A 25,684-nucleotide genomic window follows, 5' to 3' on the forward strand; every position below is an offset into this window, starting at 1 on the left:
TTTGTGACCAGTTCTTATTCTTGAAAAATTTAGACTGTGTGGGTGATAATTACATAATTATTCAAATTACTGAAAAAAGCAACAAATTAAAGGAGACATTTCCTGAAATAAGATTATATATCATAAGTATAGAACTTAAGTGGTTGAATTCTTTCTCAGTAAACCTCATGGCAGTCAACTTAATCCATCAAGAGAGAGCATGTAGGGTAATGGAGGGTAGAAAAGGGGTCAGGAGAAGTAAAGCAGCCAATAGTGCCTTCATATTAAACTGAAGGGCCTCTATTGCTGTTTGGCAATAAAGCAACTCCAGTAATAATGTATTCTGCTATGCTCCAGTATGTTGATATGTTCAACACTTCTACTTTTTAATTTTCTTGTGCATTCAGTCTCCTTTTATAAAGCCTTTAAGTGTAATTCTCTTGGGCTTATTAGTATGCCCTCACACATCTTTGGCAAATGATGTCATTAGAAGCATCCATTAGAAGTGATAGTCCATGTCCCCCAGCTGGCTAAGCAGGTAAGAGCCTATGGAAATGTTCTCTCATTGTATCCAGCTAAGTTGCAGCTAGATTTATGTCTTAATTGTTCTAAGTATCATTTTATGGAGATGCTGTGGACCAACACAAGTAGTGGTAAAGGCATTTCTGTAAGTGTGTATAATGGGTACCTCACCAGCCAGCATAGCGGGGTTCACAGTTGGGGCACAGCTGTGGCTCCTGCTGAGGGTCCACATGCTCAGAGTTGCAGCTTGTGCTGGGAAAGACTAAAGCCAAATGATCGTGAATGGAGAGTATATGCTGAGTGTTAAAAAAAAAAAAAAGGAAAATGCTGGTATTTAAGATCTATTTAATATCCAAGATATGTTATGTAAATGTAAATATGACAGTAGAAATATAGGTCAATAGTCTTAGAAAATAATTATTGGTGTAAACATTTAGAAAACCACTAAATTGAAATCTGAGACCTAATAAGACATCTGAAACCCCAATATTTATAAGAATATTGTTGCATTTTACTATGCTAATAAAAGGATTATCAATATGGATGTTGTGTCTCAAATCTTAAGTGAAAACACTTTCTGTTAAACCCAATCTGTGTAGAACACTGATTTTAAAATTAATTCCTTACTACTTAAATGAAATTACTTTTATAATATATAAAGTAGCATTTATTTGTTTTTAGTCATTTTAACTCTATTCAGTCTTGGTATTTAATTTAGATAGAAATTATGTGATATGATAGAGAAGAGATTTCTGCAAATGTATTAATTCTTCACTTCAGTACATTGTTTGTATACAACTGTGATAACAACTGCAGCCGTAATAGAGAAGTAGGTCCCTTGCACTTAACCTCTAAGGGATCTGCAATAAATTGAAGAGTGAAGGGTTTGCTCATCCTTATAGAAAAGGATATCAAATTGTTCTAGAAGAGGTAATCAAGAATTATGTAGCCAGAATTGGAAAAAGAAATTTATTAGATTCATGTGTCAGTTAATAAATATGTTATATTATTTTTCTGAGTTTAACATTATTTGTCGTATTTGTTAGCTTTTAAGAATTTCTGATTTCTTTTGATTTATTTTCTCATGCAGAGTTCGCTTTTGTATTTAATTTTTTATTCATAATATTATATTCTTTTTCAAACTAAGAACTCCCAAATTGTTTGACCTTCAGCCTTAAAAAATTGTTCCTCCAGGAGCTCCTGGGTGGCCCAGTCGGTTAAGCATCCAACTCTTGATTTTGGCTCAGGTTATGATATTAACAGTTTGTGAGATCAAGCCCTGCATCAGACTCTGTGCTAACACCGTGGAGCCTGCTTGGGATTCTCTCTCTCCCTCTCTGACCCTCCCCTTCCCATGCTCTAACTCTCCTTCTTAAATAAACTTAAAAAAAGTTGTCCCTCCATAATCATAATTACAAAAAAATCTTCAGTTCTGCTTAAAATCTTATTTTGATTTGTGATAAAGAAATCACACATCTGCAGCATTAATTAAATTCAGAAATTTTAAGTTCAGAAGAACTGAAGGATATATGAGCATGGGTGGGTGTTTCATATATAATCTTACCTGGTAACTAATCCTGTATGAGAGTTTGAACACATTGCATTTTATGACAGTTTTAATTGTAAGCTTTGTGACCAAACCCTTGTGTCTTTAGCATTTATATTAGCTTTATAGAAATTGATTGGATTTATATGTTAAGAGCAAGTAAATGAAGAAGGAGGGAGTTGTCGGTAGTGAAGCAGTTTGTGTCAAGCTGTACAGGTTTATGCTTGGCTCATGGGCAGATCAGTCCAGCTCAGTGATGGAGCAGTCTGAGTCAACACGTGGGATCCAACCTAGACTGATTGAAACAGGATCTCTGGGGTTTGTGTTTTGATCATTTGCAGTTTTTTAAAAGTTCCACCCAGATGATTTTGATGCAAAAAGAGGTTTGAGAACCCTTGAACAGCTCAAGAGGGCAGTATATTATAAATTTGTGGGATGGGGTTAGAAAAGGGTATTTGAAAAAGACTGTGGAGGCTTTCTATATCAGGCTAAGGAGTTTCTTTTTTTTCTTTTTCCTACAGAAATTTTTATTTATTTATTTACTTTTCTTTCATAGTTTATTGTCAAGTTTGTTTCCATATAACACCCAGTGCTCATCCCAACAAGTACCCTCCTCCATGCCCTTCTCCCCCACTCCCATCAGCCCTCAGTTTGTTCTCGGTATTGAAGAGTTCCTCATGGTTGGCCTCCCTCCCTCCTCCCAGTTATTTATTTCCCTTCTCCTCCCCCATGGTCTTCTGTTAAGTTTCTCCTGTTCCACTTATAAGTGAAAACATATGGTATCTGTCTTTCTCTGCTGACTTATTTTGCTCAACATAACACCCTGGAGTTCCATCCACGTTGCTACACACGGCCAGATTTCATTATTTCTCATTGCCATGTAGTATTCTGTTATATAGATAAACCACATCTTCTTGATCCATTCGTCCATTGATGGACACTTAGGCTTTTACCGTGTTTTGGCTATTGTTGAGAGTGCTGGTATGAACATTGGGGTCCATGTGCCCCTCTGCATCAGCACTCCTATATCCCTTGGGTAAATTCCTAGCAGTGCTATTGCTGGGTCATAGGGGAGTTCTATTGTTAACTTTTTGAGGAACCTCCACACTGTTTTCCAGAGGGGCTTCACCAGTTTACATTCCCACCAACAGTGGAGGAGATGCCCGTTTCTCCACATCCTTGCCAGCATCTAGAGTCTCCCGATTTGTTCATTTTAGCCACTCTGACTGGCATGAGGTGGTTTCTCAGTGTGATTTTGATTTATTTCCCTGATGATGAGGGATGCTGAGCATCGTTTCATGTGTCTGTTGGCCATCTGGATGTCCACTTTGGAGAAGTGTCTGTTCATGTCTTCTGCCCATTTTTTCACTGGATTGTTTGTTTTCTGGGTGTGGAGTTTGGTGAGTTCCTTATAGATTTTGGATACTGGCCCTTTATCTGATATGTCATTTGCAACTATCTTTTTCCATTCTGTTGGTTCAGGCTAAGGAGTTTCTCGATGGTTTCCTATAAATAAGGTGGAGATACTGAACATTATATTTTACTGGTTGCCATGATTTTCTGAGCCCAGGGTAGTTGCATCTCTTTAGAGACCTGAGACCTTTCAGGGCAGTAGTCAGGGAGGGAAAGGAAACATGGTGGATCTAGATGAATGTGGTGCAGACCTTGGTACTCATTAAGAATGTTACTCCAGGGGCGCCTGGGTGGCTTAGTCGGTTAAGCGCCGACTTTCGCTTAGGTCATGATCTCGCGGTTCGTGGGCTCGAGCCCCGCATCGGGCTCTGTGCTGACAGCCAGCTCAGAGCCTGGAGCCTGTTTCAGAGTCTGTGACTCCCTCTCTCTCTGACCCTCCCCTGCTCATGCTGTCTCTCTCTCTCTCTCCTAGAAATAAAAAAAAAAAAATGTTACTCCATTGTGGGACGCCTGGGTGGCTTAGTCGGTTAAGCGTCTGACTTTCGCTTAGGTCATGATCTCGCGGTTCGTGGGCTCGAGCCCCGCATCGGGCTCTGTGCTGACAGCCAGCTCAGAGCCTGGAGCCTGTTTCAGAGTCTGTGACTCCCTCTCTCTCTGACCCTCCCCTGCTCACTCTGTCTCTCTCTCTCTCTCTCCTAGAAATAAATAAAACATTAAAAAAAATAAAAAAAAAAGAAAAAAAAAGAATGTTACTCCATTGTATATGTAAACCACATCTTCCATATCCATGGGGGAGAGGGGAAAGTGGGTGATAGGCATTGAGGAGGGCACTTGTTGGTATGAGCACTGGTTGTCATATGTAAGTGATGAATCGCGGGAATATACCCCCAAAACCAAGAGTGCACTTTATATACTGTATGTTAGCCAACTTCACAATAAATTATATTTTTTAAAAAATGGTATTTATTCATTGTTTCTCCTGGAATAGATGTTCTAATCCCAGATTTAATCTTCCAGAATATGCTGGAGTTTTTGTACAATTCTTTCTTCTCTCTTTAGGGGTGTCGGCTGCATCTTTGTTGAAATGATCCAAGGAGTTGCTGCTTTTCCAGGAATGAAAGATATTCAGGATCAACTTGAACGAATATTTCTGGTAAGCTCTTTACAGAATGCTTCTGAGAAAAAATGGTTTCTAATTCATCCCTTCATGACAAGTAGTCCAGTGGTAGTGGAAAATAATTTTAAACTAGTTTATTGGTTGTCACATTTAATTCTAATGTATTTTTGCTTTGAAAAAGCAGGAAATTAGTTAAGAATTTTTAAACTACTGCATCTGAATAATATGCCAAAATGGTAGGAAACAATAGGATGTCAGCGGCAACATAGAATAGTGGGTTATAAATGAAGGCTCTGGCAGAAGAACTTATGTAGATGTCCCCCCCCCCATAAGTGGGTAGAGCTTAACTCCCTCCCATCCCTCCCACTTAAATGTGGGCTTTGATTGATAACTTTTTTCTGTCAAATAGACTGTGGAAAAAAGGGAGTAACTTTAAAATGGAGAACTGCCAAATTACCTTAGCCGGGTCTTCAAGGCTAGCTTTGTCAAGGATTAGTCATGTTGGTAGTAAGTACCTTTGATATAATGTGCTGAGAATGCCACTTCAGCTCTGTGGCCTTCCTCTCAAAATAGTAACCTCAGTCTAATCATGAAAAACACATCATACAAACCCAAATTGAGGGACATTCTACACCATACCTGACTAGTACTCCTCAACACTGTCAAGGTCATCAAAAACAAGGTAAGTCTGAGAAATTGTCATAGCACAGAGGAGACTAGGTACACAGGACAACTCAATGTCAGGTAGTATCCTGAATGCAATCCTGGAGCAGGGAAAGGCCAGTAGAGAAAACTAGTGAAACCAGGTTAAAGTGTACAGTTTATTAAACATCAACATACATTTAGTTTTGGCAAATGCACCATTTTATCTAAGGTTTATAACAATAGAGGAAACTGGTGAGGGATATACAAGAATTCTCTGTACCATTTTTCACAACTTTCTTATAAATCTAAAACCATTCTCAAATGCAAAGCATTTAAATTTTTAAAAATCTGCACAAAGAGAAAATAAAATGTGTTCTGGTGCCAGATGATCTGGGTTTATCACCTGCTCTGAGTTTATCATCTTGGGCAAGTGACATAGTTATTTGAGCCTTAGTTTCCCTTGGGAGAAATGAAGGTTAAAAATAGCACCCACTTTAGCTTGTTTTGAAGAATACTTGATTTATACATATAAAATGCTTTTAGAGCTATGCCTGGCACATAGCTAATACCCCGTAAGTTATTATTTTCATTGAATCATTTTATACTGAATGTTTTTTATTCAGTAGAACTTCCACATTAGCTAATATCCATATAAACCTATTATTTAAAACATGGAACCAGAGCTAGGCAAATTAAGGTCTTTGCTAGAAGAATTCAAGCTCTATGCATTGTAGCAGTTAACCACATTATCATACTTTCCCTTCTTTAGTAAAACTCCTGTATGAACTCACTGGTGCAAATTTTAGTATGGACTGTATCAAGAGATGTACTTATTGTGTTAACATTCATTTCAGTTATGCAAATGCAGCATTAAAGTATAACTTTCATATTAAGTATAATGACCCAGGAAGGTGTAGTGATATGAACTGAGAGTCCATCACTACTGTGTTCACCTTGCCCTCAGCAGTAAAATGAATACAAATAATAGGAATGGAAACTAGGAAATCAGAGCACATGTGATTCCTCCATGCTGTATCCCATATCCCAGGTGATCCTGTAAATGATAGCTGATGGACAAATATCAGAGTCTCTAATGTAGAAACCTTCTTCCAAGTGTTGCCATATTAATTTCTTCTCCCAAAAGTGCTCTGTATTCACTTTCCTTATAATTTTACTGAATTATTTTTTAATCCATAAATTCCCACACAGAATTCTCAAATAATGTCCTATGATTATAAAAATAGTGCCTTTGTACAGAAAATTTCCAGTGAAAAATCACCTTTTGTCCTATTAAGCAGAGAAAACCACATGCAGTATTTTTATATATATCCTTTATTTCTATACATTAAGAAAAATTGAATCATATTTTATATCCTTTTTCTTTCTTTTTTACTTAAAAATATGTAATTAACACCTTTCATTGAAAAGTGAATCTAGAAATTTATCATTCTTACTGGGAAAGGACTGTTTCATTGTGTGGATGAGACATTTTTTGTTTAATCAGCCCCATATTAATACCTTGTTAACAGTTTTTAACTATTATACAGCGCTGCCAGTTACATTCATGCAGAGTGCTCATCTTAGTTAAAAATAATTATTAGAGGGGCACCTGGGTGGCTTAGTCCATTAAGCGTCCAACTTTCGCTTAGGTCATGATCTCGCGGTTCGTGGGTTCGAGCCCCGCGTTGGGCTCTGTGCTGACTGCCAGCTCAGAGCCTGGAGCCTATTTCAGAGTCTGTGTCTCCCTCTCTCTCTGACCCTCCCCTGTTCACGCTCTCTCTCTTTCTCCTAGAAATAAATTTAAAAAAGTAATAATTATTAGAATTCACAGGCCTTAATTCAATAACATTTCATTTTCATAAATTTATTGAGTATTCTTACACTTTGATCCCTCCATCTAAAGTCATGAAACTCTTCCTTCTCTCTGTCCCTAAGAAAATCTTTTACTGAGTTGACCTAGATTGTACAGAGCCTACAGATTATATTAGGAAGAAAATATATAAAATTGAAGTTTCTAATCTAAGAATAAATTATACTTCTTTATTAATAGTTTATGGTCCTTTGCATAAAGGTACAGCTTTTATAAATATTTTCTTTTCCTATTTTCTATATAAGCTTTTATTTTCATTATGTATTTTAAAGAACTTTCCAGAACTATTTTCTTAAAAATATAATAAATTTGTTTATTTTTGTGTCATTGAGAAAAGTAGCAGGAGAGGGAATTTTAATGGGCCATGCTTGATTATATAGGTTTTTATGCTAAAACATCTTCAAATATTTAGCCTTTTAATTTATTTGAAGCTCAACTATAACAGTAATACCACTTAATCATATTCTGAGATTAATTTCCTAAACTTTAGATTCAATCTAACTGTCACTTTCTGATAATTATTGAGTAATGATTATATAATCTTGTTAATTTCAAAAGAGAATCATATAGAAAGAAATATCTTCATGTATACATTATTTCAGGATGAATTTGAAAGAAAAGGAAATGGTTGTATAAATGAGACGTATGCTATAGCAATAGAATGAAAAAATGAGTTTCATAAGAGCATAGTTTACTGCTATAGCTTAGTCAAAGTTTTCATTTTTTATATATAATTTCTATAACTGCAGTAATTTCCAATAGGTACTAACTTGTTAGATTGCTTCCTGTTTACAGATTTTGCTATTTTCTTTAATTGTATGGCAGTAGTTTCCTCATTTTATGGGTATTCAGAGACCTTTGAGCTATGACTAGGCTTTTAATATTAGTCAAAGAAATAAATCATTGCAGAGTTCCCATAGGAATATTGGTACTATAAACTACTATTTGCTTTGGTTAGAGCGCAGAGACCCTTAAGTGCCAGTAAACATCGTGATTGATGATAATAATTTCTTCATTTACTCTAGTTTTTTTTTCATACGTATTGTTTTTAACAAGTAAAATGCCCCTATGGTAATTAGGAGATAAAGATCATTATCTATATAAAATTTCTGCTTTAGAATTAAATGATACTATGCTTTACTCAGAAGAATCAGACATGATCAAAAAGAGAAGAATCTATAAACTTCTTGTGATAGTAAATGTTACCATCTTAAATACTTAGTTTCTCTCCCAAATTGTTTAAATTTGTAAAAGCTAACTGTATGTCCCATGAAACAAGCAGACTATCTCAGGAGTTGTGCAATCATTAATAGAAGAAATTTTGCTCCCCCAATATGGTTGAATCACTAGGAAAAAATGCTTTTCCTTGGTGACCTTTTATGTCTGGGCTGAATCCGAATTACTATTAAAGTGCAATTAAATCCACTTTCACAGGCTTCTCATATAAATTGCCAGAGATTCTTTTCTAAAGTGGCGGTTGTATATCTGGCCTCTGCTAAAGCATGGCCAAGGAGATAATCAACTTTGAGAAGTCATGAAATATGGGATTATTTGGTTTGTTTTGTATTTTAATACAGGGATTAAGTCCATTCATTCGCCTGTGAACTGTGTATAGAAAGGTGGTTGATAACTTTGAAGAACAAAATTAATAGCTTGTTACCCAAGATAACTAATATAATTAACTCTCACACACTGAGTCTTTATCACAAATATGAAAGACAACAAAGTAAAGCCCTAATATTTTTCTTCTGAAGGTTTTCTTTTTCTCTTTTCCTCCTTCAGTGGAAAGGAGTTCACATTTTTAACATGGGTCCATTGAATTTATTTCTGCAACATAATAACTATGTTGATATATATATTAGTGATCTGGCTTTGCTACAATCTGAGATTTTACTATTAAATCATTTTCCTTAAAATTGTGATGCTCATATGCAAGAAAGGAAAAGAAGTGATGGACGCTGGACAAATTATATTCAAGACATTTTGAATTGCAAGGTGAATGGGCATCTACTTCTCTAACAGTAACTGCTGTTAGGTGAAAAGAGTGATTTATATTCATTTCCTCAGCATTACCTACTTTTTAGTGCGGCATGGTGTATTCTATTCACCTACATTAGCTGCAAAAATAAGCAGTAGATGTATTCATCCTGGTAAATCTATATTCAGAGTGACAAAATCAGAACTAATAAAAAAATTTTGTATTCTACTCACATTGTTCTGAATTGAAAAAGAAGTCGACTTGGTGGAACCCTGGGAATATGCATCTCACTCACTTCACAGCAGCTGAACAAATGGCAGGGAATGCTTGCACAGCTGCCTGGGACCTTTGGCAGATGCTTCTGGGTTTGTGTGGCTTGTGGCCCAATGTACAGCAGCCATGACAGGAGCTGGCATGAGTTTGTTGTGGGGACCCACCCTTGATCTCCCTGCCTTTGAATGTTGATAACCCTGAGAATGTCACCTTTCCCCGTTTTCTAGTTCTTCTGGCTTGCAGTGAAATTTCTCCCACCAGTTGTTTGTTAACCTGTTGTGCATTATTTGATTGGGGCAGTTGTTAAAATGTTCCTCTTCCTCATATATTTGCCATTCAGAATTTAAAAGTGTGTGTGTGTGTGTTATGTGTGAGTGTGTAGAAAGAGCCACTTGCAACTTTAAAAACTATTTCTCAGCCTGGCTTTTGAGTCAGATTCTTCCTTAAGCCTCTGTGGTTTGCAGTGGACTAACTGTAGAAATGTAGTCTTCAGATTCAGTTCTAGTCCTTGTTTCCCTACCCTGGCTCTGTTTGCAGGATCTTAGCTAGAATGATAACCCTGTGATTTCAGGACTGGCTATAACAGTCATATAGAAAGTAAGAGAAAACTGGTGACCGTTACTTTTGATGGCTATTCCCATATGACGAGATGTAGGAGCTGCATTGTTAAGATGGGCTGTTGGGATCACAGATTGTATCATCGGTACCATTATTGGATTTGCTTGAGGTAATTTCTGGCATACTTCTTCAGCACCCATTTTGTAGCACTAGACACAATGGAGATGTAAAGGAATTATCTGCCCTGAGGAAACTGACGACAATCAAGGTGGGGAGGCAAGACATACCTTTAAGAATTAAGTCATGAACAATTGCTGAGCACTTGGTCAGCAGAAGGGAGACCCAGTAACAATGGCAGATCCTGTATTAGTTGAGATACTGAACTTGAAATGGTAAATATTGGGTCTGAATCCTAACTTGTTTTCCACCCCTGAATAAGTCACCTTTTCTAATTGGAATGTAGTTTCTCAGTCTCTAAAGAGAGAAATTGAACTGATTTCAATACTGTATCACAGATCTAACCTTTCTTAATTCCAAAAAATGCATGATATCACAGGATTATGCATAAGGGATGTGGGTGTTTAAAAAGAAGATTGCTAAGAAAATTTTTGTCAAGCATTGAAGAGAGGATAAGATTTGAAGTGGAATAAGGGAGACAGGGTGCATCAGGCAATGGTACAAAAGTGAAATGGGGACAGTAGGAGTCTGTCCTGTATGGTGGAAGGTGAAGTTGGATGTTCAGGAGTGAACTTTGATAGATTGAAGACTTTTATCCTATTTTATCGATGAAGTAAGAAGGAGATAATATATATTTTTTTAACCAGGGTAATAATGTTAAAATGGCATTTTAGGAAAATTAATATAGTATGATATGATGATTAAATTCAGCTATAGAAACACAGTAATAGAAAACTAAGCAATACAGGTTGGGGCTGAGGATATTGAAAATATTAAATAATAATTTAAAAGTCAATTTTAGAAAAACATAGTGGAGGAGATAAATTATAAAACCTCCCATCCTGGGGCAAATGCTTCTTTTAATTTGTACATGTTTGTTTCAAGCCTTATCAATAGGCATAGTAATTTTGCATGGAGGCAAATCCTTTTCACAGTGTTAAGTTTAGACAAGTTTCTAATGCAGTTAGAAAAATTAAAAAACAGTATGAAAATAAAGAAAAATCATCATCCAGAGATAACCAGTATTAACCGTTTTTGTATTTTCTTTTCTAGGTTTTCACCATTGGGTTAATAATAAATTTATGGATTTTGTATCCAGCCTCTCTTTATTTTCACATTAAATAGGGTGCAGTTTCCAAGCCATTAATATATATTTGAAAATGTCATTTTAATTACACTATAATATTTTATAAATGTGCCCAAATGTACTAATGCACTGCCCTATTACTTGGTAATTTGCTTGCAGTTTTTATGCTACACTATGCATCCCATATTTTTATCCCATTCAATTATTTTTTCAGCAAGGATTATTAGGCACTTATTCTGTGCCAGGCATTGTGCCTATGGGCAGTGGTAAGACACAGTCCCTGCTCACCTCAAAAGTATTGTCAGTTGGGCTACATTTGAACAGCTTCCAGAAAGTCACATCAGAAGGATATTGTTGCATTCCCTCAAACAGTGCAAAAGTGTCCCTCTTTCTCTGCATCCTCACCCAACATCTGTTGTTTCCTGTGTTGTTAATTTTAGCCACTGTGACAGGTGTGAGGTGGTATCTCATTGTTGTTTTGATTTGTATTTCCCTGATGAAAAGTGATGTTGAGCATCTTTTCATGTGTTTGTTAGCCATCTGGATGTCTTCTTTGAAGAAATGTCTATTCATGTCTTCTTCCCATTTCTTCACTGGATTATTTGTTTTTTGGGTTTGAGTTTGATAAATTCTTCATAGATTTTTGATACGAACCCTTTATCTGGTATGTCATTTACAAATATTTTCTCCCATTCCATTGGTTGCCTTTTAGTTTTATTTATTGTTTTCCTTCCCTGTGCAGAAGCTTCTTATCTTGATGAGGTCCCAGTAGTTCATTTTTGCTTTTGTTTTCCTTGCCTCCAAAGACATGTCTAGTAACAGTATGGAGGTTTCTCAAAAAATTAAAAATAGAACTATTCTACAATCCAACAGTTGTGCTACTAGGTATTTATACAAAGGATACAAAAACGCTGATTCGAAGGGGCACATGCACCCCAATGTTTATAGCAGCACTATCAACAGTAGCCAAATTATGGAAAGAGCCCAGATGTCCATTGACTGATGAATGGATAAAGAAGATGTGGTATACATATACAATGAAATACTACTTGGCCACCAAAAAGAATGAAATCTTGCCATTTGCAACAATGTAGATGGAACTGGAGTGTATTATGCTAAGCACAATAAGTCAGTAACAGAAGGACAAGTATCATATGACTTCACTCATATGTGGAATTTCAGAAACAGAACAGATGAACGTAGGGGAAGGGAAGGAAAAACAATATGAAAACTGAGAGACAAACCATAAGAGACTCTTAAATACAGAGAACAAACTAAGGGTTGCTGGAGGGGGCGGGGGGAAATGAGCTAAATGGGTGATGGGCATTAAGGAGGGCACTTGTTGATATGAGTACTAGTTGTTATGTAGGTGATGAATCACTGGGTTCTACTCCTGAAACCAATACTATACTATATGTTAACTAACTTGAATTTAAATAATAATTTTTTTAAAAATAATTTAAAAATAAAAACAATGAAACCAGTAAGGAAAGAAAAGAAGGATCTTCCTACAAAACTGTTGTGATACATCTTGGATATAAATGATACAGAAGAGAAAGGAGTCAAAAATAACTTCAGAGTTTCAAGCTTGAGTGCAAATGGAGACATTGAAAAGAAGTGCCCGTGGAGGGGAAGAAAAAGACAGCTGAAGTTACTGGACTTCATATGGCAGCAGGGACCCCAAGTGGGGGTGTCCACACATCACACAGAACAGAATCAGGAGAAGGATGAAGCTCAAGGGATCATTTACCCAAGACAGATAATGCTGGGTTCCAAGTGCTACTAGTTCTTGAATAATGAGAAGGTGGAGGGGGAAATGGAGTGGAGCGCGGCCTAAGCCTTACGGATGTGCATGATTTGTGGGGGGTGAGGCTCAGGTAGGGAGTTAAACCAGGAGAGATCAGTGCAGTGACACGAAAGCCAGTAAATAGCAAAGAAGTGAAGGATAAGAAAGTGGGGGGTGGGGAACAGTCTCTCTGGGGAAATTATAGATCAGTTCAGGTCTGTTTAGCTAGTGGGTGGGGTTAGGAGTCCTTCCTGTCTGTGTTCCCTCAGCATCTTCCTCACACTGCCTGTATGGTATCTGACACCCTGTATTTGCTCATTAAATGCTTTTAGACCGGAGGAGGAGTTTCCTGTCAAAGAAATGAAAGAGTTGACACAGAAAGTACATTTGGATTCATTTCGAAAAGTTTAGACTGTCCATTGTTTTCAGAGGAAATATTCTCCTCAGTGTCTCAGGGGGAAGGGTTTCAGCCCCTCCACTCTCATCTCTGCTATCATTAAGATTTCGCGTGTGAAATACATCTCACTGCTGAAAGAAGGGTTGAAAACCCCTAGATGAATGATATTTCAAGATCCTCTCAGGTCAAGGTTCTATGAAAAAAAAAAAAAAAAGACCATGTGGAAGAAAAATGATAAAGAGAAAGCTGGTGAAAATGAAGATGTTAGAGAAATAACACTTGAGTGATTCATATATGAAGACATTCGATGGATATTCATAAAAAGAAAGTTCTTTGCTGATTAATAAGCTAATAGAAATTTTGGTAGCAAACTTCAATAGGGTCATTTGTCATAAGAGAAATCAAGGACAATAGAGTAGCCTGATATAGAATAGCTAATCCCATTAATTTTTGCAAAAAAACCCTTTTATTTGAATATCAGCTGGTACAAATTTGAATTAGCTCACTTCGTGAAAAAGTATTTTTATTTTGAGTATTCTGGCATTAGCATTTTAGTGTTACCAACTTTCTATAAATGGAAAATGAGAGTATTTTCATTAAATCATTCACTTTTTCATGAAGTTATTAATTTCTTCAACAAATATTTGTTAGTGGTTTCTATGGGCTACATGCTCTTCATTATTCTGGGGAGATAGCAGTGCAGAAAACAAAGTCCCTGTTTTCATTTAACCTGTATTCCTATGAAAGAAGATAAATAATAAGAATAATGTATAATGTGTCTCATAAGTGTGGCAGGAGGATGCTACTTTACATATGTTCTGAGAAGGTCTCTCTCAGAAGGTGATACTTGTGCATCGAATGAAGTTGGTGAAGACACAAGACATGTAGATATGGGGGATCATTCAGGTGTAGGGAATATCAACTTCTGTTTCCTTAATGATAACGGTATTAAAATCAGAGTTCTGATTCTCAAGCCTGAACTTAGTGAATTAAGTATCATTGTTTCTACTGCACTAATGTGATTTCTGATGCCCCTGTTATTTCAACCTCCTTCATATAAAGGATTTTCTTCTGTGAGAAGTCCTCACTGTGTGAAGCATTAACTTCCTGTATCTGCTACTAGTCAGACGTCAGAATGAATCAAGAAAGTGAGTTGGAAGCACATCCCTATGTATGTTTCCGATTCGAGTTAAGCTGGAGCTAGGGATTTGAGCTTCCTGATTTAGTTCACCAGAAATAGTGGTATAGATAGAAGATAAGTGGGAGATGTTTCTGTTTTGGAGAGTAGATGATAATGTAAAGGAGAGAAAAAAGAGGGAATATCTAGAGGATGCAGAGAGCCAGAAAGCACTTTTTTTTTTCACTTTTGGAAAGGCAAAAGTAGAGGAATTTCAAGAAGGAAAGATGTATCAACTGCATCAAATACTACAGTGAGGTCAATGGAGGATGGTACTGAGAAGAGCCCACTGACTGGTAACTTCTAAGGGAATATTGCCAACAGTGTTGGATATTTGAAGTCAGATTACAATGGGCTTGAAGAGTGAGTGAAAATTGGAAACACTGAGTATAGACAACCTCTTTGAGAAGTGGTGGAGGGAAGGTGATTGCATGCCACCCTAAGGGCATTTTAAAAATCAAGATTTATAAATGTTATAATATGTCATAAATATTTTTAAAACAATGAAGACTGGGATTTTGTAAGGTAAAGGATTCCAAAGATGTAAGAAAGCACATTTGATCGATCAAAGTATTGGAATTGGTAAGAGCAGATGGGTGGCAGAGAGGGCGCCTTGACAATGTGGATGAAAAGTTTTGCTGAAAGCTAAGAAAGAAGAAAGGGAGGAAGATTTAAGTAAATATTGTAGAGGAGTAAAAAGGATGTAAAGGTATCATGATTTACATGATTCAGAAATGAAGGGAGGGATGTGGCTAACAGTGACATGGGTATGGGAGGGTAGATGTTGAATGGAATGGATCGTATTCACAATGTTGGTGTGTTGCCAAATGGTTTGTAACTGGCATTAACAAGAGAAGGTAGATGCTGACAACATTTGTTAATCAGTTGTCAATTTGAGATATTATTATAGAAATAAAAGTGCTATATTTCTAGTTTTTTGATTTGTACCAGTTTACTTTCCTATTAACACAGCATTGCTTTTAAGCATATCCATCCACCTTTAAATATTTTCCAATTATAGTAGTCTTTACCAAAGACTTTTCTGGAGGTCCACATCTGTGGTCTAACACTCTTAAATGTCTTAGAAATGTTTGAATCGAATATATCCCTGTTTTATGTTACTGTTTCATTATCTGTGACTTTATTGTCAGTATAGGACTACTCACTAACTACTGCATTTATCTCTTGTCATGTAACCACCTCAAAACTCTGGGTTAAATCAACAACAGTCTTTTTTTTTTTTTTTTTAATTATTTGTCATAGTGTCAGGGTCAGGAATTCAGTAAGGGATAGTCTGGGCAGTTCTGGACTTGGGGTCTCTTATATGGGTGCAGACAGATGGTGGCTGGAGTAGAAACAGTCAGAAGCCAGAGCAGTTGGGGATTGGCTAAACATCCTCTCTTCATAGAGTCTTGAGGTCCTACATGGATTCTCTCCATGTGGGCTAGTTTGAGCTTCCTCATGGGATGAGTTGGGTTTCAAGAGTGGGTGTCCTAAGAGGACCAGATTGAAACTGCATGGTTTCTCTTAACTTAACCTCAGAAGTCACCACAAGGACCATCCATCAAAACAGTCAGGGTCCCCCACCCCCCAGAGTCAAAGGGAGGAGACATAGATGCCAGTTCTAGATGGGAAGAGTGTCAAGAATGCTGGGGCTATGGTTTAAAACTGCAACACTAGTCACGTAAATTTTCATTAGGGCATATCACCAAGTCAGGCTGATAAACAGCTTTGTAGGAAAAAGAATCTAGGGAACAACTTAATCAAGCTCCTAATTTTTTTTTTCTTTTTTTCTTTGTTTGCTCCCCCTGCCCCCATGCTCCTTATAGCCATTACAGTACTACTTTCTGTGATAAATATGAAAGCGTGAATTGTCACAGGGTGTTACTTGGTAGGTCATGAGGGCCCTCATTTGCTCACCCTCCTTTTCTTCCTTACTTGACTAACAGGTTCACAGATGTGTCAGACTAAAAAAGATGGTGAAAAAGATGCCATAGTGTGACATATCTGAGGATAAGAGAGGAGGTGGTGACACTTCTTAGCAAACCCTCAGAATGTTATCCTTAAGGTAGATTTTTATAATTCAAATTCTGCGATAATTCTTTTTTTCCCTTTGCAGTGTGCTTCTCCATGCAAGCCTTTTATTCTTCAGAACATCACCCATGTTATCTCTTGTGGTCGACAGCATCTAAGATGGTTTATAGTGATCTCCACCTCCTGGTATTTAGGCCCTTGTGTAATCCTTTCCCCTTGAATGTCAGCTGGACCCAGAGATTTTCTTCTAATGAACTGTGGCAAAAGTGATGGGATATTTGATGTGATATTAGTTACAAAAAGATTACTACTTTCTCTGCTCTCTTACTGTCTCACTGACTGACTACTCTTCTTTTTTTTTTAATTTCAAGTTCTTATTTAAATTCTAGTTAGTTAACATATATGGCAAATTTGGTTTTAGATGTAGAATTCAGTGATTTATCACTTACATATATACCCAGTGCTCACCACAAGTGCCCTCCTTAATACCCATCGCCCATTTAGCCTATCCTCCCCCCAAACCTCCCTTCATTAACCCTCAATTTATTCTCTGTATTTAAGTGTCTCTTATGGTTTGCTTCCCTCACTTTTTTTCCCCTTCTCCTATGTTCATCTGTTTGTTTTTTAAATCCCATATATGAGTAGAATCATATGGTTTATCTTTCTCTAACTAAATTATTTTGCTTAACATAATACACTCTAGTTCCATCTATGTTGTTACAAATGGAAAGATTTTATTCTTTTTGATGGTGGAATAATATTCTATTGTGTGTACACGTGTGTGTATGTGTGATATACACATCTTCTTTATCCATTCATCAGTCAATGGACATTTGGGCTCTTTCAATAATTTGGCTATTGTTGATAATGCTGCTATAAACACTGGGGTGCATGTACCCTTTCAAATCCACATTTTTGTATCCTTTGGGTAAATACATAGTCGTGCAATTGCTGTTTAAGGTAGTTCTATTTTTAACTTTCTGAGGAACTTTCATCCTGTTTTCCACAGTGGCTGTACAAGTTTGCCACTCTCACCAGTTTGCATTCTCACCAGCAGTGTAAGAGTGTTCTCCTTTCTCCACATCCTCATCATTGGCTTACTCTGAGGGGAGCCAGCCCACATGCTGTAGGTTGTTCTGTGGAGGAACCCACTAGTCACAAAACTGATGTTTACAACTGATACCTAGTGAAGACTGCAGGGTTCGTAATAGTTTGTAATAGTTCTGTGAGTGAGCTTGGCAGTAGATCCTCCCCCAGTTGAGCTTTCATGTGAGAACACAGCCATAGGTAATACTTTCCTTGGTACCTTGTGAGAGATCCTGAGCCAGAGGTATCTAGTTAAGGTGGGCCTAGGTTCCTGACCAACAGAAACTATGAAATAATAGATGTTTGTTACATAAAGCCCCTAGGTTTTGGAGTGACTTGTTCTACAGCAATATATAACATCTCTTTTGGTCCCATGACCAAGAAAGGGGAGATACTATTACTCTAATTTTACACCCGAGGAAATTGTCTTCAAAGATTATAAGAAGACATGTTTCATAAGTATCAGAACTGAGCTCAAATTCTAAATCTGCTGACTCTTCCACAAAAATACTTTTTTGTTTTGTATTTGTTGTTTGGTTTTTGTTCTGATTCATAACCAGGAGTGTGTGTTAGAGTGACTTGGGAATCATTTCCTATGTATTCATTCTTTGGGCCTCACTCCAGGCCTCCAAATCAGTCTCCAAGGATGGGACGATATGCCTTCTAACAAACAAGAAGGCCTTGCTTGATGAGTCCTCTTGGTTAAGAATCCACTCTAGCCGGGTATGGTGGTATGCACCTGTAGTCCCAGCTACTTGGGAGACTGAGGCAGGAGGATCACTTAAGCCCAGGAGTTCTGGGCTGTAGTGCGCTATGTCGATTGGGTGTCTACACTAAAGTTCAGCATCAATATGGTGACCTCCCGGGAGCGGGGGACCACCAGGTTGCCTAAGGAGGCGTAAACCGGCCCAGATCAGAAACAGAGCAGGTCTTGTCAAGAATCCACTCTAAAAGGTACATGTCCTGGGGAGTCTGGGTGGCTCAGTTGGTTAAGTATCTGACTTCACCTCAGGTCATGATCTCACAGTCTGTGACTTCGAGCCCCGCCTTGGGCTCTGTGCTGACAGTTCAGAGCCTGGAGCCTGCTTCAGATTCTGTGTCTCCCTCTCTTTGACCCTCCCCCACTCACACTCTGTCTCCCTCAAAAATAAACATCAAAAAATAAAAAAACAAAAAAAGAATATTAGATGACTTTTATTAGAATGTGAACACAGGCAAACAAAGACTTGTTATCATCAAATGCTGGCACTATAACTTCTATCTGGCTGGATCACTTGACTAATATGCTGTTTCTCTCCCTCATCTTACAACTTACCTTTTCTTATGCCTTAGAAGACTTTACCCACAAAGATAAATCTGTTCATGCTATTAATCTTTTTGTGAGGCATGCATTCACCTAAAATCTGACCTTGTATCATCTCCTCCCCAACTCCCTACAAAGAAAAAACAATTTTTCTAAAACCTTCTCAAAACATTCTATCCTAAATTGATCTCACATCTCATTATCATATATCTTGATACAAAGCAATGGCTGTTTGATTAAAATTTATCTTATAAAATAATCTACCCAAGTCATTGGCACAAGTCCCCTAGAGAACAATTTTATACTAAGTCACATTAACAGGTTATTTGACCTTGGAGCTGAATTCGTCCTCTGTCTCACTCATCTCTTCTGGCGATAACAGTCATGTTTTTTATGTAATGTGTAGGCTGTGAGATTTTTGCATTCTTCCTAAAATCTCTTTGTGAGTTTAGTTGTACTGGACGAGTATTGAGAACTATCTATTTTAAATGTACCATTCAAGGAATTTTGTCTTATTATAGTGCCTGATGTAACTCAGTCTTCTGTTCATTTTGAATAACTCTAGATATCAAAATTGTCAGGAAACTTGAGTCTCTGGGAATATAATCTTCTCCAGGACAAGACAAAATGTCACTCTCGACATACGTTGTCTTTTATGCTAATCAACCCCTGGTAGAGATGCAAGAATTGGTTTGGGGACACAACCCATGCTACAGACCTCTGTGCCTTCACACCTCCCAGGAGTTCCTCTTCTCCTACACCTAATGTCTAAATATGACCCCTCCTTCTAAATACTAGAAATGTTCCACTCTCTCCCAGTGAATTGTTTTCTGATTTCCCAGTTACACATGCTCTTTCCTCTTGTTGGAACTTTTGGTCTCTTTATGCAAACCTCTCTGCTATCTCCCTTCAGTTCTGACCTTGCTGGCTATTGTTTTTGCTCTTCTCCCCTTATTCTCCTCCAATATAGTTTAGTATTTGGGGCGATTGGTGGAAAACAGAAGGGACCTTTGTGCAAATGAAGCATTAGCATGCACTCTGACCTGTGGAGATACTGACTCATGATGATGGAATTATTGCCGATAAATTATTGCATTTCTTAAACTTCACTGTCTTCTTTTTAAAATGCATCTTTTGGGGGAACTCTATGGGGATGGCATTAAGAATCACTTTAAAATATAAATGCAGTTTTTCTTCTTTTTTTTACTTGCTTAAAAATAGATGTGAGTTCATATTTTCCTTTAGGTTCTCCTTTTGTAGTTCCTTGTTCTAATAACATGTAAGTCACTAGCGGCAAATGACTTGTAACATTTGGATGTAGAGTCCTTCTTACTGAAACTCAGTAGAACAAATTACTATCAATTTGCTCTAAGTAACATTAAAAATGTTTCCTGTTTGTCCAGTGAAAAGTAAAGAACTAGAAAGTGTTAATCAAATCTTTTTTGGAAAATAATATTAGATTCATATCTCAGATCCCATGTTATTCCCAATAAGATAAAATATTGCTTATCTATCACATGGAATAGTGATGTGTGCACATTTTGATCAGAATAGTGACTCTTGGGACACGATTCAGTTCATTCAGCAGGTGTGAGTGATACACCTGGCAGTGGGCTTCAATGAATTTCTATTTTGAAGAAGTTTGGCAAAATTTTTTGTTTTTTTTGACAAAAATTTTGAGTTTTCTTTTCAGTACTTAGAACTGGAAGTGCCATACTGAGGAAGTCAGGAAGCTAAAATCCTAAAGGAACTAAATTAGATTGCCAATTCCTTATTAATTTTCTCCTTTATAGTGAAAATTGTTTTTAAACATAAATAGTCAATGTGTAGAGTGGCTTGTCTCATAATCTTGATCTCTTGATATACCATGATATCAAATTAAGTGTGACATGGGAAAGGTATAAACTTAAGTGAAATTATAACTTTTGAGCAAAAAAATAAAAATTAAACAAATGTAGAAGTATTTGTTAATCTTTCCATGTATTAAGCTCAATTTTTACAAGCAATAAAGTTGATGCTGTTATAGAGGAAGTTTGTATATCTTCTGCTCAGTTTTGCTATGAACTCGAAACTGCTCTATAAAATAAGGTCTTAGGGAAAAAAATGATGTAGATGCATCAAAGCAGACTACTGTCCATAAAAATCTATTCTCCTCTTCTGAATCAATTGTAAGATTCCCCTTTCGGGAGTTTTATATTCTTTCTGTCAGCAAGCCACTATGTGGAAGGGAATAGACACTTGGGCAATAACAACAGTCATTGCTTGGCAACGTAATGGTAATTGTGCTGGATGGGGCAGGAGGTTCAAAGATAAGTAAATTCTAGCCACTGAAACAAAGGAGCTAATGATATAGTATCAAGATCAATTTGAGGCATTAAAAAACCTACCTATAATCAGTACTTTGGGAGAAGGGAGGAGGAATGGGGAGCATTGCCAATGATCATTTTTCTTCCTGTGCATTTAAGTTGGTATGAATTGGCTAAAATTCATTCATTTAGTTGAGCAAACCTGTATCAACATTACTTCAAAAAAAAGTAAGAGGTGGGGCGCCTGGGTGGCTCAGTCGGTTGAGCATCCGACTTCAGCTCAGGTCATAACCTCACGGTTTGTGGGTTCGAGCCCCACATTGGCCTCTGTGCTGACAGCTCAGAGCCTGGAGCTTGCTTCAGATTCTGTGTCTCTCTCTGTCTCTCTGACCCTCCCCTGCTCATGCTCTGTCTCTACCTATATCAAAAATAAATAAAAACAAAAACAATTTTTTTTAAAGGTAAGAGGTATTATATTATCCATCACACAAAGCTCAGTGACTTTAATAGGAAATAATGAATCTTCAGTTCAGGTCATGATCTCATGGTTTGTCAGTTCAAGCCCTGTTTTGAGCTCTGCACGGACAGCACAGAGCCTGCTTGAGATTCTGTCTCTCTCCCTCTCTCTTTGCCCTTCCCCTGCTCTTGCTTTCTCTCTCTCTCTCTTTCAAAATAAATAAACTGTAAAAAAAGAATGAATTTTTTACCTCTGAGTTTTAAGACAGAGAGTGGCTTATTTTTTTTTTTAACATAAATATTTTCTGACTTCACAAATTCTGCATTATTATTTGCTGGTAAACCATTTTGACTCAGCCACCACTTTAGTATTCTTTAACACGAGTTTGAAAAAAATAGTGACTGAGGCATTCACTGAAATGGTTTTATTTTCTATACTAATATTTATATTTCTTTTTCTTCTAGTTTCCAAAGAAATGATTTTATTCTTAAAATTACTACAAGAAGCAAGCTGGGTTGTTTTAAAAAAATAAGCCAACTGCTTACTAATTCTTTGCTCCAGAAGTTAGAGAGCTGAATGAAACACAACAGAACACTCATTTCCTCCTGCCTTTTGACTTACCATGCACTGGTGGGCCTGACCCAAGAATTGAGTTTGACAAATGCCAGGAATCTAGCCTATAATTTGAGTTTAGTGTTCAAAACCATCTATTAAAGTAAAAAGATCTACAGACATGTCTTCAATAGGCTACTTGCATTTCACTGCTCAATATTTTACTGTCCCTTCTCATGTGATCTTGCCCCCCAAACAGCTGTGCTTTACTTCTCGCTGATGTGCACATTTATTCCAGATTGTTTCCACTGATGTCAGCCGGGCCTGACAAGCCAAGCCTTATGTTTATAGCCCTGGGATAGGATCCAAGAAAGTATTAGAAGGACTTGGCTATTTCTGCAGGTACAGAAAAAGATGCTGAGATTCCCACTCATTAAGGTGCCACTCCAATGTCAAACAAGAGTACTCTGACTTTGTTCCTCCCAAATCCCCCAGGCTGCTCTCTGATAAATTTTTATGCTTTATGGCTGCTTGTGACCATGTTTAGGGCATTTTAAACATAGAAAAAAGACGAAGATAAAAATTCATTTTGAAGCTCTTCCCAAACCCTTAAAAAAAGGAGGTATTCTAAGTGAGGTCTTCACATTTAGTGGCAACTTCAAAAGAGCAACTTATAAAGGGAATGATTCAGAATGCTTCGGTGTGCTTCAGGAAAGTACCAGGAGTTTGACGTAGTACGTAAGAGGATTATACATTTTCAAATAAATACATTTCTAAGTCTCTTTATTCGTGTTGTTTGGTTTTCACTGAAATAAAATATATGGGGGCAAGAGTCATATGGCAGACGAGTTTTTGGAAATATGTCGCTAAATGTTAAAATGGGAAGTGAAACCAGGGCAAAAAATATTGGGTTTTGTTTGTTATTGCTTTTGGTTTTTAGTCTCAGAATTTCTGAAAACTCAATATTTACTTTTATGCTCTTCACGAGCTTTTGGTTAGAAATGCTTCTTTTTCTTTTGTTCTGGTTCATCTATTTATGACAGAATTTTATCCCAATGAAATAGGCTTTAAAATATTGTGAGAGAATGGCAGCACACTGTCTAGGATGACAGATTAATTACCTTCTTTTCCCCTTAAGGGGGCCAGTAAGAATTTGAAGACATATTGGGGCTGATAGCTTACCCCTAAGGTCTGTATGTTCTACCAAAAATAATGAAAAAAGGAAATTCAGTTCTGCTACTAGCTCTCAGGATACACAGCTTGGATAATACCAGCCTGTCTTTTCAGATGATAAGATAAAAAAATCCACTCAGACAAGAAAGAAGAAAGCAAATGAAGAGATTTTATCCACAGTGTGTTGCAGCATAACCTGCTAGAGAAATAATAGAGTGATAAGAAAACATAACATCAAGGTACCTTCAGTGGTAGATCTGCTTTTTATTTTTTTCTTTCTTGGGGAAGGCGATACTTTTTTCAAATGTGAATATAAAAAGATGCTTTCTTTTTATCCTATCACTCTGTCCTTTACATCTGAGTAGTATTTAATTAATTCCACTGATGCCTCAAGGGGAAATTAGGATACAGTGCAGGAGTATGTGTATTCACCTCCTGGTGATGTCTGAGGAACAAAATCAGTCGACCTGAATGCTTTGTACTGCCTCCATTAAAGCAACTCACACATAAATTTTTCCTATAATTATAACCAGAGAGCTTAAGCTCAATTGTTGTCTTCAAATCTCTTTCTCTTTGTATCACACTGTGTTTAAGCCTAGTGTAGCACTTTACAACCCGTAATAAATTTATGGAACTTATGACCCTAAGAAGTGATAGATAATAAATATAAAAGTGTGTCAGGGATTTTTTAAAGATATATTTTGGAATGAAATCTCATGATCTCTGGACTGGTTTTTGGAAATCCCAACTTCTCATCCTATTTTTATTTATAATTGGATATGCTTAAGTAGGATTCAGTTTCTTCACCTATAGAATGAGTTTAAAGTATCCATAGCTTTCAAAAAATGTTTTTGGGAATATAGTTTTTTTTAAATGAAATCTCATCTATAATCCTGAGACCCCACATTGAACCTCCTTGGCCTCTATTCCCTCAATAGCCTTGGTGTGCCTGCAGGAAATTGTAGGACTCCAAGGAACATAGTTTGAGAACACTGGGCTGTGATCTTTATGGTATCTCCAAAATTTTTAATTTTCTTCATGTAGCTATTTTGTTTTATGTTTATAATATCTCATATATTTTAACATTAATATCATAAGGGTTTATTTTTTCCTTGATATTTTATTTTATTTTATTTTATTTATTATTATTTTTTTATTTTCTAGGAGAGAGAGAGAGAGAGAGACAGCGTGAGCAGGGGAGGGTCAGAGAGAGAGGGAGACACAGATTCTGAAATAGGCTCCAGGCTCCGAGCTGGCAGTCAGCACAGAGCCCGACGCGGGGCTCGAACCCTGGAACCACGAGATCATGACCTAAGCGAAAGTCGGATGCTCAACCGACTAAGCCACCCAAGCGCCCCTTCCTTGATATTTTAAATATATTGCCTTCATTAAAATATTTATCCTTGTCTTCTGGTTTCCTTTAGTTATTTGGTTATTTTGATCACTGTGTAGTACAGATAAATATTTTAATCCCATGGCAGTTTTTTTGTAGTTCTTAGTATGAATTGCCTTTCAGTAAAACTAAGGATTCATGGACTAATTGAGCCAATATTTATTGCATATCTACTTTATGACAGATACTGTGTTAGAACTAAGGATGCACAAATAAATAATACATTGTCTCTATCTTCAAGAATGTGACAATCTGGCCAGGGAGAAAGACAGGAGGCACATCTTTAAGATACCATGGGGTATCAAGAGCTGAGTTCAAGCCTCATGCATCCAGTCTTCTAAATGATTCATGTGCTTAGGTATCTAAGAACATTCCTCTGACTTTTGAATTGTAGCAAAAATTACTAGTTAACAAATTGGTTTGGCTACTTCAAAAGAGGCAAAAATAACACATCTTAAGAAAAATAGGTGACTTTTTTTTCCCCCCGTGCAAGCTGGTGGTTCCATAAGTTCATCCATATGATGATCTCACTAGACACAGAAAAATAATTAACTGAAATTCAACACCCACTTATGAGCAGAACTCTCAGTAAGCTAGGAGTACAAGAGAAGTGATTAGAGGCATCTACAAAAAAACATTATATTTAATGGTGAAATTCTGAATGCTTTGACTTTCAGTTTCAGAACAAAGCAAGTACGTTGTCCACTCCCCTTACTCACATTCAACGTGTTACTGGAGGCAAGTTCGATAAGACCAAAAAAAAAAAAAACAACCTAAAGATTCACACAGACAACATGATCAACTTGTAGAAAATCCTAGGAAGCAACAAAAAAAAACCTACTAGAAAAACCAATA

The 25,684-nt window shown here is 37.0% G+C and overlaps 1 protein-coding gene across 1 annotated transcript in view; it reads left to right on the plus strand.

The window, feature by feature from the left end:
- CDK14 (cyclin dependent kinase 14) overlaps window positions 1–25,684 on the plus strand; it is a 563,883-nt gene that overhangs the window by 353,528 nt on the left and 184,671 nt on the right. Inside the window, exon 10 of the mRNA XM_077766835.1 lies at window positions 4,520–4,613. Within this exon, the coding sequence (XP_077622961.1) occupies window positions 4,520–4,613 (94 nt within the window). The remainder of the gene's footprint in view (window positions 1–4,519; window positions 4,614–25,684) is intronic.

The sequence above is a fragment of the Crocuta crocuta genome, unplaced genomic scaffold, assembly GCF_008692635.1.
Source record: "Crocuta crocuta isolate KB4526 unplaced genomic scaffold, BGI_CrCroc_1.0 scaffold165, whole genome shotgun sequence".
Lineage (NCBI taxonomy): Eukaryota > Metazoa > Chordata > Mammalia > Carnivora > Hyaenidae > Crocuta > Crocuta crocuta.